This window comes from Octodon degus, unplaced genomic scaffold (genome assembly GCF_000260255.1).
Source record: "Octodon degus isolate 3935 unplaced genomic scaffold, OctDeg1.0 scaffold00050, whole genome shotgun sequence".
In the NCBI taxonomy this organism is placed as follows: domain Eukaryota; kingdom Metazoa; phylum Chordata; class Mammalia; order Rodentia; family Octodontidae; genus Octodon; species Octodon degus.
In genome coordinates, this window is record NW_004524626.1 from 9,481,578 (window position 1) to 9,497,031 (window position 15,454).

At 57.5% G+C, this 15,454-nt stretch overlaps 1 protein-coding gene across 1 annotated transcript; it reads left to right on the top strand.

The window, feature by feature from the left end:
• The first annotated feature begins 10 nt into the window (after positions 1–10).
• Nrtn (neurturin) lies at positions 11–14,145 on the top strand. Its single transcript, XM_004632783.2, has 3 exons — positions 11–98; positions 10,115–10,290; positions 13,551–14,145. The coding sequence occupies exons 2-3, from the start codon at positions 10,122–10,124 to the stop codon at positions 13,973–13,975; spliced, it is 594 nt and encodes a 197-aa protein (XP_004632840.1). The 5' UTR covers positions 11–98; positions 10,115–10,121; the 3' UTR covers positions 13,976–14,145.
• Positions 14,146–15,454: the final 1,309 nt, after the last annotated feature.

Sequence of the window (15,454 nt, forward strand, 5' to 3'; positions counted from 1 at the left end):
CCTCCGGCCCGGGCTCCCCCGAGCGCCTCGGGCCCGGGCGGCCCGCATGGCGGGCGCGGCGGCTGGGGCCGGGGCTGGGTAGTCGACACCGCGAGCAGGTAAGCGGGCCGGGCGGGGTAGGGGGACCAGGGATCCCTGTCCTGGAGACAGGAAAGCCCCGCCTGTGTGAAGGAGGCGTGGGGAGGGGGGCGACGACAGGTCGGCGGGCGGAGGGGCGGGGGTCCCTGTGCACCTCTCCAAACCGGCCCGACGGCGCGCGCGCGATCGCCTCTTGTGCCCCTGTGGGTTCCTCCTGGGAGGCCCCCGAGTCCTCTGCCCCGGCCTCCCCTAGGGCGCGACCTAGACGCCCCTCTGCTTGGGGTCCCCCAGGCCTCGAGGGGGTTTAGGATCCTGCAGAGCCCTGGAGGGGGCTGCCGTCGCGGCCCAGCTGCGCGCAGAAGTAAACATCTGTCAGCGGCGCGTTCCAGCCGCGTTCCCCGCGCGCCGCCGCCTGCCCGGCAGCCTGCTGGGGACACGGTGTCCTCCGGTGAGGGCTCGGCCCTGGCGCAGCTCGTGAGGCCGCCCGTTTAGCCACAAGAGGGCGTGAAATCCTTCTGTGAGGGGGGGTCTCTTAAGGGCAAAGATTGCGGGGGGAGGGGGAGGAAGGAGACTGTCTTCCCAGCTCCTGTCCCCGAGATCGGGATCGTGGGTAGCTTACACTCATTAGGCCCAAGGGCTGGACGGATGTGGGGGAGAAATGACTTCTCCCCAGGGTCCGTGCTATCAAGCCGCCTCCCCAGAGCAGCACAGGTATTTGGGTACATCTGCTCTGCTCACGAGACTTCTGATTACCTGCAAGACTGGGCACTATAACCTGCAGGGCTCCAGGAGACTGGACCCCTCCTGGCCTTTCTCACCCCTGTCTGGATACTCTGCCCTTCCCTGGCCTGGCCTGGCCCGCCCTACATCTGTCCAGGTTCCGCGGCATTCTTTGTCTATCTCTCCTGCCGGTGCCGCAGGCTGAGGAAGCCCCAGTGCTGCGTGACCAGCCCGGGCAGGTTCCCAGCCTTGCCCGCTCTCCCCCGCCCGCCCCCTCCCCACCGCTTTCATCCCAGCACTTCTGAGGGTCAGAGTTCTCAAGTCTACGCTGCCCCCAGCCAGCTGCTGAAAGCTAATTGTAGGGGCACAGAGAAGAAAACAAACGACCCGCTCTTCAGCAGGGCGCGGTGTCTGAAATGGCACCAGCAGTAGTATTTGCCCCTGGGGGTTTGGGCCTGGATTAGCAGGGCATTTGAATAGAGGATGGCACTTTCAAGAGTCTGGGGCGGAAGGAATCAAGAAGTCAGCGCTCAGGCTCAGGAACACAAACAAGAGGTTGTTTCAGTGTGTCGGCCAGGCCCGGTGCCCCTGACTGCAGGACCCAGGACCTCCAGACGAAACAGGGAAACATCCCCGACCCAGCCTGCCTGATAACAGCCGCCGGAGCTCCAATCCTGGATTCTAAGGAACAACGGGGGTTGAGAGTAGGAAAACCTTGTTGGGAGAGACAGCTCCTGAGAGGTGGGAGGAGGGGGCCCCAGTGGGCTGTTGATGAGCCCCCTTCTCCAAGGAAGTTTTATGGAGCAAAATCACAAGGTAGGTACAACGTGGGATAAAACTGTGATCAACCAATAGTGATACCGGGGAAGGAAACTCCCAACCTGTTAGATATCTGGGATGAATTTGTGTTCTCTAAAACGGAAGAATGAGTTTTAGAAACAACAGAGATTAAGAGAATGTATTTATGGGGGGATAACTTCTGTCCAACAGAAAGGGACCCCGGTAGGTTGCCAAGGGCCCTGCCTTTTCCCTGACATGAGGTGGGTCCAAGGTGGGCAACGTGGGAACTGGCAAGGTGGGCAAGAGGTGGGACAAAGCTGGTCAGCCTGTAAGATTAGGAGCATAATTGCTCAGGTAAGATTGATGCAGTCAGGGTCAAACGGGGAAGCCAGTCAGTCACATAGCAGGCAGCCATGAATGCAGGACAGGGGCTTCTCCTGCGGGGGGTGGGTGAGAAGCTTTTCCTGGCTTTCTCAACTGATGGAGATCTCTTTAGAATGGAGGTCCCTGATATTTATCCTTAGGGTAGCATGTGGGTGCATGCGTTTGTTTCAGCTTTTTTTTTTTTTTTTTTTTTAAGTGTATTTAGTACCGGTGCTCCAGGGTCTCACTGCACAGAGCAGGCTTATAGTGATCCTCCCGTTTTCAGCCTCCCAAGAGCTGAGATTACAGGTGCACCACCACGCCCAGTCTCAGTTGCAGTCTCAGCGCTCCCTGGGGGCGGGGCTGGCCCGACAAGCCAGGGATTGAACCCCCAGCACTTGCCTAAGCAGGCGATTTAGTCGCTGAGATCTGGCTGGCCTTGTTTCACCTTGTCTTGAGATACGGCCCGCAGTGGAGGTGCCCGTCTCGCCCACAGTTGCAGGGCATCTCGTCTTCTGCACAGGCTCCCGCGAGGGCCCAGCCCTGTCAAACTGCTTGTAATATTTCTGTCTAACTCAGCTGTCTGCAACAATAGGATTGCAAGTACAGCTGCTTAGGTAATGCTGAGCCAGTGGGGAAGCAAGTGTACGTGGAAAGAACCAGGACAATTTTTTTGGAAAAGATATCAGGATGTCCCGGTCACCTCCTGGTATCAGTCACCTGGGTGACTGATGCCTAGTTAGACTTTATTGGACCAGGTAATATCCATCATAGTATCTTGTTTGTCCCTGGGAAAGGTAAGCTTTATCTTGAGACCTGGCCTTCAGTGAATGTGGCTCCAGCCATAGTTGTAATGAGCTCTTTTGCACTGATTCCCTGGAGGGGCTAGTCCTGTGTGACTGCATGTCCTATTTCTACCTAACTTAGCTGTCTATAGTATCATGGACCTACGTCCTGTGTTTCAAGGAAGACAGACTCAGACCCAAGGATACAGAGCTCTTGGAGCCCAGAATGAGGAACGTGGGCTGTACTGCAAGGTAGAAATATCAAGATAAACTTTCTGGAGGGGCATTAGGTTTGGGGTTGAAAAGGATGAGTAGGAGTTTTCTAAGGAGGGAAAAGAAAGGGCATTCCAAGTGATGGTAAGACACATGCAGAGATCTGGAGGCAGAAAGAGGAAAGAGGTTGGCTCATTTAGGAATACGCAGGGCCCCCTGGTGAGTGTGGCATAGAGAAAGAGCAAAAGACTTCTGTAAGGTCGGCAGAGGAAGAGCCTATGAGGGTGGCCAAAGATAGACTCCAGAGGCAGAACGCAGAGGGGAGAGGAGCTGCCCTTCAAGCATCCAGTATCACAGAGGTTGGGCTGTCTTGGTCGAGGGGCTTAAAGGGGCAGAGATGGACATTTTCTAGGGTTCCCCGTGAGGCAGGGTGTCCAGACCTCAAGGCTAGAAATGGGGTGAGAAGAAAATGGAGGGTTTTCTTTTTCTCTGGAGGCAGGGTCTCGATTGTAGCCCCAGCTGGCCTTGAGCTCAGAGTGTTTCTCCTGCCTCAGTGACCAGGCCCAGCCCACAGGGGCCCAGCCTTGGCTCCCCATTTCACAGATGGCAAGACTGAGGCAGGCTAGGGCAGAGGACTCTTTCTGTGAGGTCCTGTGTTCAGCGTTCTGGGCTGGGTGATGCCCATATACAGGTGGGTGGGGCAAGCAACGAGGGGTGGCAGGGACCCTGCTGTGGGGTCCTGAGTGAGGATTGAGTGGAAATGGGGCCCCCTTGCAGGGTGGGGGTCATGGACCAGAGACCTCATCCAGTCCCAGTTAAATCAGGCTTCAGAGCTGGGCGTGGTGATGCACACCTTCGATCCCAGCATGAAGGAGGCTGAGGCAGGAGGGCTTCCAGGAACTTGAGTTCAGCGTGGACCACATAATGAGACCCTGTCTCAAAATGAGGGGGTGAAGGAGAGGACAAGGGGAGGGGAAGGGGATGGGAGGAGAGAGATGAAAAGAGGAGAGGACAGCAGAGGAAGGAAAGGGAAGAGAGAGAGAGAGAGAGAGAGAGAGAGAGAGAGAGAGAGAGAGAGAGAGAGAGCAGGCTTCAAGTGAGCCCTTGAAGAAATTAGACAGCAGGGTCCAGCCTGCAACACACAGCTCCTCTCTCCCTGGGGAAACTGAGGGCTAGAGCAGAGACACCACACCCATCTAAATAGTGTTGCAGGGCCTGAGGGTCAATTTGAGTTTGGGGAGGTGACACGCCATGGGTGGATGGTCCCTGTGTTCCTCAGCGGCATGAAGGCAGCTGCCCCTGCACTCTGTGCCTCGGTTTGCCTTTGGTCAGCCAGCCAGCTGCCCACGGCAGCGTCTTCCTGGCTTCTCCCCGAGGACCCGCACCTCTTGAGCCGCTCCCCGGGCACAGCGCCAGCTCCTCAGCTGTGCCAGGCCTCATTAGGCTGATCCTGTCGCCCACCCCAGCCGCTCCCGCCGCCCGCCCTATGTGGCCAACGTGGGAATTTTATAGGCCAACCGCAGGACCCTGGGACGCCACCAAGCGCCCGTTAGCTTCTTTTGCTTTTTCCTTTTTTCAGTACCGGGGGGCGGAAGCGAGGGCCTTGGCGCTGCACTGCATTCCCGGGCCTTTTAGTTTTTTTATTGTGAGATTGGGTCTTGCTAAATTGCAGAGTTGTCCACGCCGAGCTGACACTTGGGATCCGCCTGCCTCAGCCTTCCAGAGGGCTGGGATGACAGGTGCCTCTGCCAGTGACCTCCAGCCATTGCTGCATTGTCGTGCCCCTCCCCCACCCTGTTGTTCCAGGCAGGCTAGTGACAGCCAGTCAGCAAGGTCCTGCCTCCAAGCCTTTGGGCCTCCCTCCTGTCTTCAGATTGTCACACGGCGGCCATTCAGGAAGCCACCTCCACCAGGAAGCCCTCCCTGGCCACCCAGGCTCCGGGGAGACTGCTGCCTTTGTTTCATCCTCATTATCTACCAGCAGGACCCAGGCGGACCCTCCTCTCGGAGTCTTTTCCTTGCTGGTTCCACTTGGCCGTGTGTCTCTAGGAAAAGCTCCTGGCCTGCCTGGGCTTCTGGGCAGCGGGCCGACCCCTCCTCGCTTCTCCTCCTCTCAGCCAGGGACTCTCTGGAAGTGACTACGGAGCCACTGAGAGCCCAACCCCAGGTTAAGCCTGTCTTGCTGTGTGACTTAAAGCAGTGACTTAATCTACCTGAGCCTCATTTTTGCCCTGTAGAAACAAAGCCACCAACCTCTTCTGCAGGGACCATGAGTGGGATTGAATGTAGGGGAAAGTACTCAGCACTGCGGCATTAGTGTTATTGCTGTTGTAGTTTCAGAGGCCATTTACTATGTGATTGAGAATGTAGACCAGGGGGTGTCGGGACTGGGGCTTTGAGGGATGACTAGGAGTTTGCCAAGCCAGCATCCCAATGCTGGCTTAGCCACTTGGGCTGTGTGACCCTGAGCAAGTCACCTCACTTCTCTGGACCTCAGTTTTCCCATCTACCAAATGGGACAAAATAATTCATACCTTTTGTATTTTTGTGTACTGAGGATTAAACCTGATGCCTTTACATTGATGTTTGCTCTCCAGCCCTTCTTTATTTTAATTTTGAAATAGGGCCTTGCTAAATTGTCCAGGCTGGACTTGGACTTGAGATCCGCCTGCCTCAGCCTCTTAAGTGCTGTGATACAGCCGTGGGCTACTATACCTGCCATGGTTTTCACAGGCACCTGGCAGACACCCCCCCCCCCGAAGCCATGCTCGCTCCCATCTGTCCACCCCTTGCTTTGGTAAAGATAGGCCGAGACCAGCTTGCAGGTAGGGACTTGATCTTCTGAGGAGTGGGCAGCCGGCAATGGGCCTAGCCGCTGAGCAGCAGCGCGCAGTGTCCACGAGCTGGAGAGAAGAGGACAGGCTGGGCGCCCTCCCCTGGCCAGGACGCAAAGGGATGGCTGGGGGTGTCTGTCTCCCTGTAACACCCAGAGCCGCCCCAGAGCCTGGCCTCTGGCTCCCACAGACACTGCGTGGAAACATCTGTGCCGGCCAGATGTTCCTGGTTTGCCCCCAGATGTGTGTCGCCAGTGTACAGCTGCCCCAGCCACCGGTGGGGTGGGCCGGGCCCTGGGGCCCTCTGAGGGAGGGGCCACATTTTTGTGGGCTGTGGAATTTGTTGCTTTTCGGAGCCATTGAGTCTCCTCTTGAGAGAGTACCAGACCCCTGGCCCAGTCCTGCGTTCGTGGGGCCTCGGTTTCCCCATCCGTACAACCCTGGTTGACAGCCACAGATGGAGAAAGAGGCCCCAGCCTGCGGATGCCCATCCTGGCCAGCAGGAGTTCATTGGATTCAGTGGATCTTTAAATAGGGGCGGGGCCCTATGCAGATCCTTGCACAGATGGAGAAACTAAGGCCCGGACCGAACCTGAGGCCTGGCACCCGGGCAGAATTAGGTCAGCAGGCCAGAGGCCTGCGCATGCGCACTCCTAGATCCCCCCCTCCCCGGCCTTTCTGCCTGCGCGTGTGCACAATTGGCATCGTGTCCAGCTAGCTCTGCCTGTTGGTGGCCGTGATGGCCCCACTCGGTCAGGTCCTTCCTGGTGTTCCAGAGGTGGCTTGCATCACCCTTTGGCTGCCGATGGAGAAACTGAGTCACCAAGGGATAATGAATGAGGAGGAAGGAAGGATGACATGGACACAGATGTTGCTGTCAGGGCTGGGCAAGTGGGAAAGAGTTGTAGCTAGATGACCAGAGAGGCTGTCTCGTGCAGGGGCTACGAGAGCCAGGGCCTTAAAGGATGAATAGGAGTTTACCAGATGGAGATAAACCAAATTCCCAACTCTCCCAAAGTAGAAAAGACGAGTGGATGGAAAAAGGGATCCGTTTGCCTTCTTCATCTCCCTGGAAGGAGCTATGAAATAGGTGGTTCCATGAGGGGAGTGACCCCGGGGCTAATGCACATCCCTTTCCGCATTGCTAACACCCCACTCCCAACTTCCCATGCCCTTCCTTGGCTCGGGTAGAAAGATCTCCCTGGCCAAGTGACTGTGAGCTACTTCTGGCCCCTCTCTGCACCTCAGCTTCTCCTCCCTCCCCGCCACCAGACCCAGCACGAGACTGCTGACACCTGGCCTAGGTCCTTCTTGCTGCATTCAGGCTGGTGTGGCTGGTGCAGAGAGGTGCTCCAGGCCTGGGTGGTGGGAATTCTCCAGCCCATGGACCTTGTCCCCAGCAAGGAAGGGCCCACTGCCAGGCCCTGATTCGGCAGCATGGGTGGCCCTGGACATCCTTCCTCCCCCAAGTCCTCTGCCACACCTGCAAACCCCCCCCCCCCGCCCCCAGTCTGTGCCATAGACAAACCAGTCGGGTGACCCCCACACAGAAAGGCCATTGTTAAGGCTGCTTATCAGCTGCCATTGCTGGGCCCTGCCTGCTGCTCTCCTGCCCCCCACTGCAGCGCCCCTGGGGGTCTGGACCCCAAGGCCACCAGGCTGTGACCAGGCCGTCCTGGGCTGCTTCCTCACTTACTCCCATTAAACCCTTAGTGGAAACAATCAGAACTCAGTCTCTTCCAGCCTAATAGGGAAACTGAGGCAAGCCACACCTAGACTCAGGTGTGGGGGCAGCAGCGTGCTGGTGGGCTGTGAGGCCTGGGTGGGTAGGTTTCCCTGCCTGTCTTTCCCTCCTGGTGTCCGAGTTGACACCAGCATTGAGATCCAAGCTCTGTGGCCTTAGGCTGGTAATGTTACTTCCCTGAGCTACAGTTTTTACTTTTTTTTTTTTTTTTAGACAAGGCCTCACTACGCAGTTCAGACTGGCCTTGAACTCAGTCACTTACCATAGCTTGAACTATAGTGGCGATCAGATTTATGGCGATCCTCCTGCCTCAGCCCCTCTCCCTAGGGCTGGCCACCACACCTGGCTTTTTCCAATCTGTAAAGTGAGGATATGGCTGTCGCTGCCCCTTGGGACGCTTGGGAGACTGAAGTGCTGTAACATGGGGTCAGTCTGTGGAGTGGTTCTGGGTATGCAGCGGGTGCTTGTTAAGGGCACACGGGCTGGCTCTGGACACCCATGAGTGCCAGGATTCCAGTCCCCTCTCCCCTCCCCTCCTTCCTCGCTACCCCTAGCTCCCTCTGCTTCTGCTACATGGGCCTCCCTCACTGCAGGCTCTGTCCTGCACAGGATGATTGTTTGCCTGTTCTCTTCCTTGGGCCCTCAGTGTCCTCCAGCCTGCACATCATAGGTGCTCAATAAACGCTATCTGGATGAATGGATGTATGTGTGGATTTATTGGGAGTGTGAAAGAGACCCCACCCTGGATATCTCAGGCTTGGCATGCAGTTAGCGCTTAATAAATGGCGCAGGCTTCTGTGATGGGCTTAATGCGAGCTCAGGGCCACACACTGAGACCTTGAAGCCTGGGATTTAAATTTTCTATTATTTATTTATTTGCAGTCCTGGGGGTTGAATCCACAGCCTTTACACTCAGCTCCATCCCGAGCCCTTTTATTTTGTATTTTGAGACAGGATGTTGCTAAGTTGCCCTGTCTGGGCTTGAACTTGGGCTCCTCCTGCCTCCAGAAATAGACCTTGGGATCTAAACCACCCAGTGCCACACTTGTCTCTCTCCTTCCTTCCTTTTTCCCGTCTGCAAGTGTCTCTAAAGCACCTATTTTGCGCTAGGGAGTCCGCTAAGCCCCTCCCCCCATGTGGGTCTCATCAGATCTACAGATTGGTCCAGGATTTGCTTAGTCCCGCATCAGGGAGCTCATCCCCCTAGCACCAGCAACACTGGCAAAAATAAAGAAATAGCCATCCCAGACCGGGGTGTAGCACTTGCCTAGCCTGCGGAAGGGCCTGGGTTCACCTCACCCCCAAGCCCTACCATATATCGCTACCAGAGACCAGCCCCCACCTCTTCTGCGCCTCCGTTTCTCCAGCTATAAAATGGAGATGCGAGCACCTTTCTGATGGCCTAGCGCACAAATGGTGCTTAATAATTAAATGGCCCCTGCTACTATTGGTGGTGTCACTACCTTGTGCCAGTGAGTTCATGGAAAAGGGGGCTGAGTGGAGGAGGTCCTAGTCCCCCCACTCGCACGTGCAAATCGCATGCAAATGATTGCAAATCACGCGCTAATGAATGCTCTGAGCTGCCTGCGTGTGGCAGCGCTGGCGATAGCGCTGCACCTCCCGGCAGCCCTGCCGGCTGCAGCCGTGCTCAGCTCAGCTCAGCGCTGCTGTAAATGTTTATGCTGCCGGGCGGGCGGCCAGGCTCCGAGACCCCAGGCAGCCGGCGGGAATGTAAACGCGGCCGGGGCACCGGCACGGGGCGCGGGGAGCATTTGGCCCCCCGGAGGGGCGATGCCAGCAGTTATTAAACACCTACTGTATGCAGCGAGCTCGGTGCTGCAGCACCAGAACCTTCAGGGAGGGGGAGTGGGCTCAAAGGGCCCTCGTCCAGGTCACAGACTGCTGGGGAACGCGGGAAGGTATAGCCAGGGTGGGCTTCCTAGAGGAGGCGCTGTCGGGAGGGGGACTGCAGTGGGAGGGGGAAGAGGAGTGGGGCTGGGGGCATCAGCCTGTGCCAAGGCCTCAGGGCTGGCACTCCGTGTTGGCGAAGCGTTGTTCCATCGCTGCCCGCTTTGGAGCACCAGCTTATCCCTCTGGAGGGAAAACTGAGACCCAGAGAGGGACAAGGAGTCATTCATGGACATAAATACTTGGTCACAGCGTCAGCCCAGTTCCTCCCACCCCTGTTGTGTAGCGCCACCTACCGGAAGGTCTCACGGCCCTCCACTTGCTGGCTACCTGGGTTGGGCCTCAGGGCCTTTGCACTACTGTGCCCTCCCTCCTTGCCTGGACACTGCTCAGATGCTTGGCCAACTCCTACCCTTGCTCAAGTCTGGGCTCTACCATGGGCTCCTTAGAAAACACTCCGGGACCCTTAAATGGGGGCGGCTCCCCATTACCCTGGCACAGAGCCCGTCCTGTCCCTGGCAGCACCTCACCATCGTGTTCCATGGTTCCCAGATGAATCATTTCCATGTTACTAATGATCATTAAGCATGGGGTGTTCAAAGGCAGGGGCCCCACTGTTCACAGCGCCCGGCACCCCGTTTGTCACCAAAGACAGACAGAGGGTGGAGGCTGAAGCCCTGTGTCTGCAGGCTGAGGATGCAGCGCTGGAAGGCGGCGGCCCTGGCTTCTGTGCTCTGTAGCTCCGTGCTGTCCATCTGGATCTGTCGCGAGGGTCTGCTGCTCAGCCACCGCCTGGGACCGGCTCTGGCCCCTCTGCGCCGCCCACCACGCACCCTGGACGCCCGGATTGCCCGCCTGGCCCAGTGTAAGCAGCGCCCTGCCCCTGGGCGACCCCGCGGGGTGGGAGGAGCTTCAGGCCCCAGTTTTTAGATGCAGGTGGAGGGAGGGTGCAGATCCCCCACGAGGGACTGGCGGGGGAGGCTGGCTGCTGGCAACCAGGGTCCCTCAGCTTAGCTGTCACAAGGAATTAGGTCCTAGCCCTGAGGGGCCGTGGGGACCAGATGGAGATTAGATCTGGCTTTCAGCCTGGACCTGCAGCGCAGCGGGGGACCAGGGAGAGAGAGAGGCCAGATCCCATGGTGACCTGCCCAGATGTCAGGGACCAAGGGGAGGAGACACAGAGGAAGGTCTGGGGACAGGCGGAGGGATTCAGGATGGAGAGAGGACGGAGAGAGACCCCAGACCTGGACAAGAGCTGCCAGGCCCCCAGAGCGCAGCCTTTGCTCAACTCCTCACCCGGCCCTGGCTCCCGTCTGGCCTCAGGTGCTGTCCCACCAGGCCTTGACCCCTTGTGCACGCGCACGTGGCCGTGCGGGTGGCCAGGCGGGTGCTGATGTGGGTGGGGCGTGTGCGGCAGTGGGCGCGGGCACGTCCATGCTCGCCCGCTGGCGGCCCACACAATCCTTCTTTCTTGTCCTCACAATGGACAAGGGTGGCCTCAGGCAGGAGCTCTGAGCCCCTGCATCCCATGGCCCCACCCCTCCTAAGAGCTGCAAAGCCCTTCCGAGGACACTGGGTCCCCAGACCTAAGCCAGCCTGCAGGACCAGGACCTGGGGGTGAGGCAGGAGTGGGCTCCGCCCAGGGCAGGTGCCTGCCTGTCCTTGGGCTCATAAGGGGTGAAGGTGGGGTGAGGACAGAGTGGCTGCTGATACCCTACTGCCCAAGGTTCCAGGCCCTGAACTAACTCACAGAAGATGGATTTTCTTCTTCTTGGTACCGGCGGTTGAATCCAGGGCCTTTTGCAGTGAACTACATGCATTCCTAGCCCCTTTTAAATTTTTTATTTTATTTTTTGAGATATGAACTCAGTAAGTTGCTCAGTCTGGGCTTGCACTTGTAATTCTCCCGCCTCAGCCTCCGGGGTAGCTGATGACAGGTGAATAGGATGACATGCTGAATAGGAGCTTAGCGCCTGCAGACAGGCACAGGGGCCGGGGATTCGATGCCCGGGCCTGCCGTGCCAGCCCCGGCCCTGGGGCACGCTGAGAAGGCGATTGAGACTGGCTCTAGGGAGGCTGTAAACAGGTGGATCACTATGTGTTCAATCTAGTGATGAGACCTTGCATACTCTGTAGACCCTTCCCTAAAATACAAAAGAAAGAAAGTGGGAAGTTAGATAGGGCTGAGGGGAGTGGATCTCATCTCAGTTTGTCCAGACCCCTTATAAACAGCCAGCCCTGTAGAGGGAGACAGGGACAGGTTACTGGTTGCTTCTGTAAAGTTGAAGTTTAATTGTGCACCAGTATTTTATTTGGCAGCCCCTAGATCACTTTGGAGGAGGAAACACCGTAGAATTCTTTTTCCAGTCCTTTGGAGATAATCTAGGGCCTTTTCAAGAGCTCCATCCCCAGCCTGTTTGCTTTTTTTTTTTTTTTTTTTTTTTTTTTTTTTTTTGGTCTGGGAATCTATTTTTGTTTGTTTTTGAGACAGGCCCCACTCTGTAGCTCAGACTGGCCTTGAACCCAGCCTAGACTGGCCTCCAACTCACAGTGATCCTCCTGCCCCAGCTCCCAAGTGCTGGGATTACAGGTGTGTGCCACCATCCCTGGCATCCCCAGCCTTTGTAAATATTTTTTATTTTGGGACAGAGTCTCACTAAGCTGCCCAGTTTCATGGTAGAATTTTAAGCACTAGAATTGATTTGGGTTCACCCTTAACCCCACAGCACCGTCTTACCCATCTCAATCCTGGGCTCAATGGACACAAAATCTGCTGCCCAGGAAACCCCAGATGCCCACCTTTTCTGTGCAATCCAGGACAGGGATGAAGCAAGATTCTTTGAGCAGTCGGAGAAACTGAGGCAGGGGTGGAAGTGCCAAAGCCAGACTCAGAGCCAGGGTTTATGTGATGGCTAACCCCCCACCCCATGGAAACAGCCTCATTCTCAGGGGAACGGAAAACCCCTCCTCCTTGGGTCCCCCAGAAAGCTCATTCTTTTAAAGGCTGCGTCAGCCTCAGGTCAGACAGGCATCCAGTCAGGATTTCCTCTTCCTTCATGTGCCTGGCCGCCACATTCTGTGGGCCAAGAGTTCTGCGTTGGCCCTTCCTCCTGGGTACTGCCCCAATCTCCGAGTGGCACTGTTGGGCAGGGACAACTCCTTGGGTCATAAATCTCAGCTTGGGGCCCTGGGAATCTCTGACCCAAGGCAGCTTTTGGTGACTGAGAGAAGACCAGGGATTGGGCCAAATTTGGGCAGTCGAGGGAGGTAGAGAGAATTTTTTTGCCTTTCTCTCTGCCACCTGCTAGTGTTGTGACCTTGCCTTTGGTCACATCTCCACCCTCACCTGTTCCATAGGGGTGGAGCCCACAGTAGCTGTGCCCACCCAGGAGGCCTCAGAACTGAGAAATCTTAATTCTTCTCTCCCCTTTTGATTCCTCTCCCCGTCACTCCTGGGACTGCTCCCTGAGCTACACCCCCATCCCTGATTTTCTTTTGAGTGAATCTTCCTAAGCTTCCATGCGGGGCTGGAACTTGTGATCCATCTGCTGCAGCCTCAAGAATGCTGGGGTGACAGGTGTGTGCGCCAAACCTTCAGTGTCTTAAGATGGAGAAACTGAGATGCACTGCAGCAAGGGGAAGGGAGGGTATTTGAGAAGGGTTCCGAGACTGAGACTGAATATGGGACATCGGATGGGGACCCATGACAGCTCACCTAAGGAATGAGGGACAGGCTCCAAGGGGAAGAGACTCCAAACTGCCCACAGAGGTGTGTCAGTGCCCCTGGTCAGCCCAGCACAGGGAAAGGGCTAGCACAGAATGCAGAAATTAGATGGGGGAAAGGGAGGTGGGCAGCAATGAAGTGGGGGGCCCCAAAGGACGTGCCTAGAGACCTCGTTCAGCTCAGCTCAAGGTGTAGAGGCAGAGACACAAGTGCAGGATCCTGAGAGGGGCGTTCGTGGTGCAAGAGTCCGAAAATACACCTCCTGATTCTACCCAGCGAGGATGCGTGCTCAACAGAGCCAGAGGGTGTGGGAGGTGGATCCGGGTGTGGGTCAGAGCAAGGGCCCTCCTGGCCAGGGAACGGCGCTGCACAGACCCCCTGACAATACTCTCTCCCTGCAGACCGAGCTCTGCTCCAGGGTGCCCCCGACGCCGTGGAGCTGCAAGAGCTGGCGCCCTGGGCTGGCCGCGCCCCTGGTCTGCGCCGTCGGGCGGGACCCCGGCGTCGGCGCGCACGTGCGCGGTCTGGGTCCCAGCCTTGCGGGCTGCGCGAACTGGAGGTGCGCGTGAGCGAGCTGGGCCTGGGCTACGCGTCCGACGAGACGGTGCTGTTCCGCTACTGCGCAGGCGCGTGCGAGGCGTCCGAGCGCGTGTACGACCTGGGGCTGCGGCGCCTGCGCCAGCGCCGGCGCGTGCGGCGGGAGCAGGTGCGCGCGCAGCCCTGTTGCCGCCCGACGGCCTACGAAGACGAGGTATCTTTCATGGACGTGCACAGCCGGTACCACACGGTGCATGAGCTGTCGGCGAGCGAGTGCGCCTGTGTGTGACCCTACCTCACCCGCCTGGCAAGACGGCGGCCACGCCCCTACACCCCTCCCAAGGTACCCACCGCCCAGCCTGGCCAGCCCTGCAAAGGACTGCGCATGTGCAGAGTACACCGTCGAGGCCGCGGGACTCTCACTATTACTGTATTGAGCTATAAAGTGTGGGAACTCGAGCCTGGCTGGTGATGCCTGTCGTCCAGACCCCACCTGTGGGTGTTTCATCTGGGGTTCCCTTGGGAAAGGGGGATCGCAGGGGATAATACCTAAGGGGTGGTGGTGGGGACTCCATTTGTTTGGAAGGAAAGAAAAGTAGATCCAAAGGGGGCTCTGTTGAGGGGGTACACAAAGGAAAGTGGGATCAGGTGTGGTGGCGCAGGGCTGTCACCCCAGTGCATAGACTGAGACAGGATGGTGAAGAGCTCAAAGCTAAGCTGGACGGCGCAGTGAGACTGTCTCCAAAAGGAAAAAAGGACCTTCCCTACTCCTTCCTCCAGAGCACGTCTCCATCTGCACCTTCCTTCAGTGCATGCTGGTGAAGAGCACTTGAGGTTGAAGAGGGAGGTGGAAGAAGACAGGCCGCTAGACGGATGAAGACAGTGGGGTCTAGGTGGACGCAGGCCTCCCCTGCCTGGTGGGCCTTGTCAGGCCGATCCGCAGCTGGCAGAACTATCTCCTTTCACCAGCTAAAAACGCTGCACCCACGCGCTGCCCACCTCCGGGTGGGTGTAGGTCTGGGCAGGCGCCAGCCTCATCCAGCCCAAAGCCGGCGCCTGCTGGGGCAGAACTGGGTCCCTGGAGACCTGGGTCCTGGGCCTATAAACGCTCTGAAAGGGGATTTACGATGGGCTTGCACAGAAATTGCAGAAAAGCTCTGGGCGGGGTTTTGGGTTTGTCCCCGGGTGTCACCTTGATGCTTGGCAGATCCAGATGGCGGCTAGAGGCTGGGTGTTGTGTTCCCAGAGCGAGGGAGGGCTCTGTGGGTTTCGGGGTGTGAGCAGCGGTGGGGGAGGGACAGAGAGCTTACACCCCTCCTCTCCTCGCCCTCAGACAACAGCTTTCCTAACGGGTGGTCCTGTTCCGCTGCCCTCCTTCCCCTAGGATTCGTACTATCCCTTCTGCCCCAGGCTAGCGGCTCCCAGGGACACTCTGTCTTCCCTTTCCCAGAGGCATCTCTAGAATGCATGGGTCCCTCTTTCCTAAATCTAGGAGGTCCCAGAGGTACAGCCTTCCTTCTCTCTCCCACACCTCCGAGTTCAGGACCTCCTTAAACCCTGCCCAGACTCTGCCCATCTTAAAGCTGAAGGGCATTATCAGAAGTGGCCCCCCTCTTGGAAGGTGTGGGGGCACATGCCTGTAATCCCAGCATTCAGGACGCTGAGGCAAGAGGATCCCTGTGAGTTCAAGGCCGTCCTGGCCTACACAGTAAGGTCTTCAAAATAAAGCCACCCCCTGGGGAGGCCTACGGAGACTGTGGATGCAGCC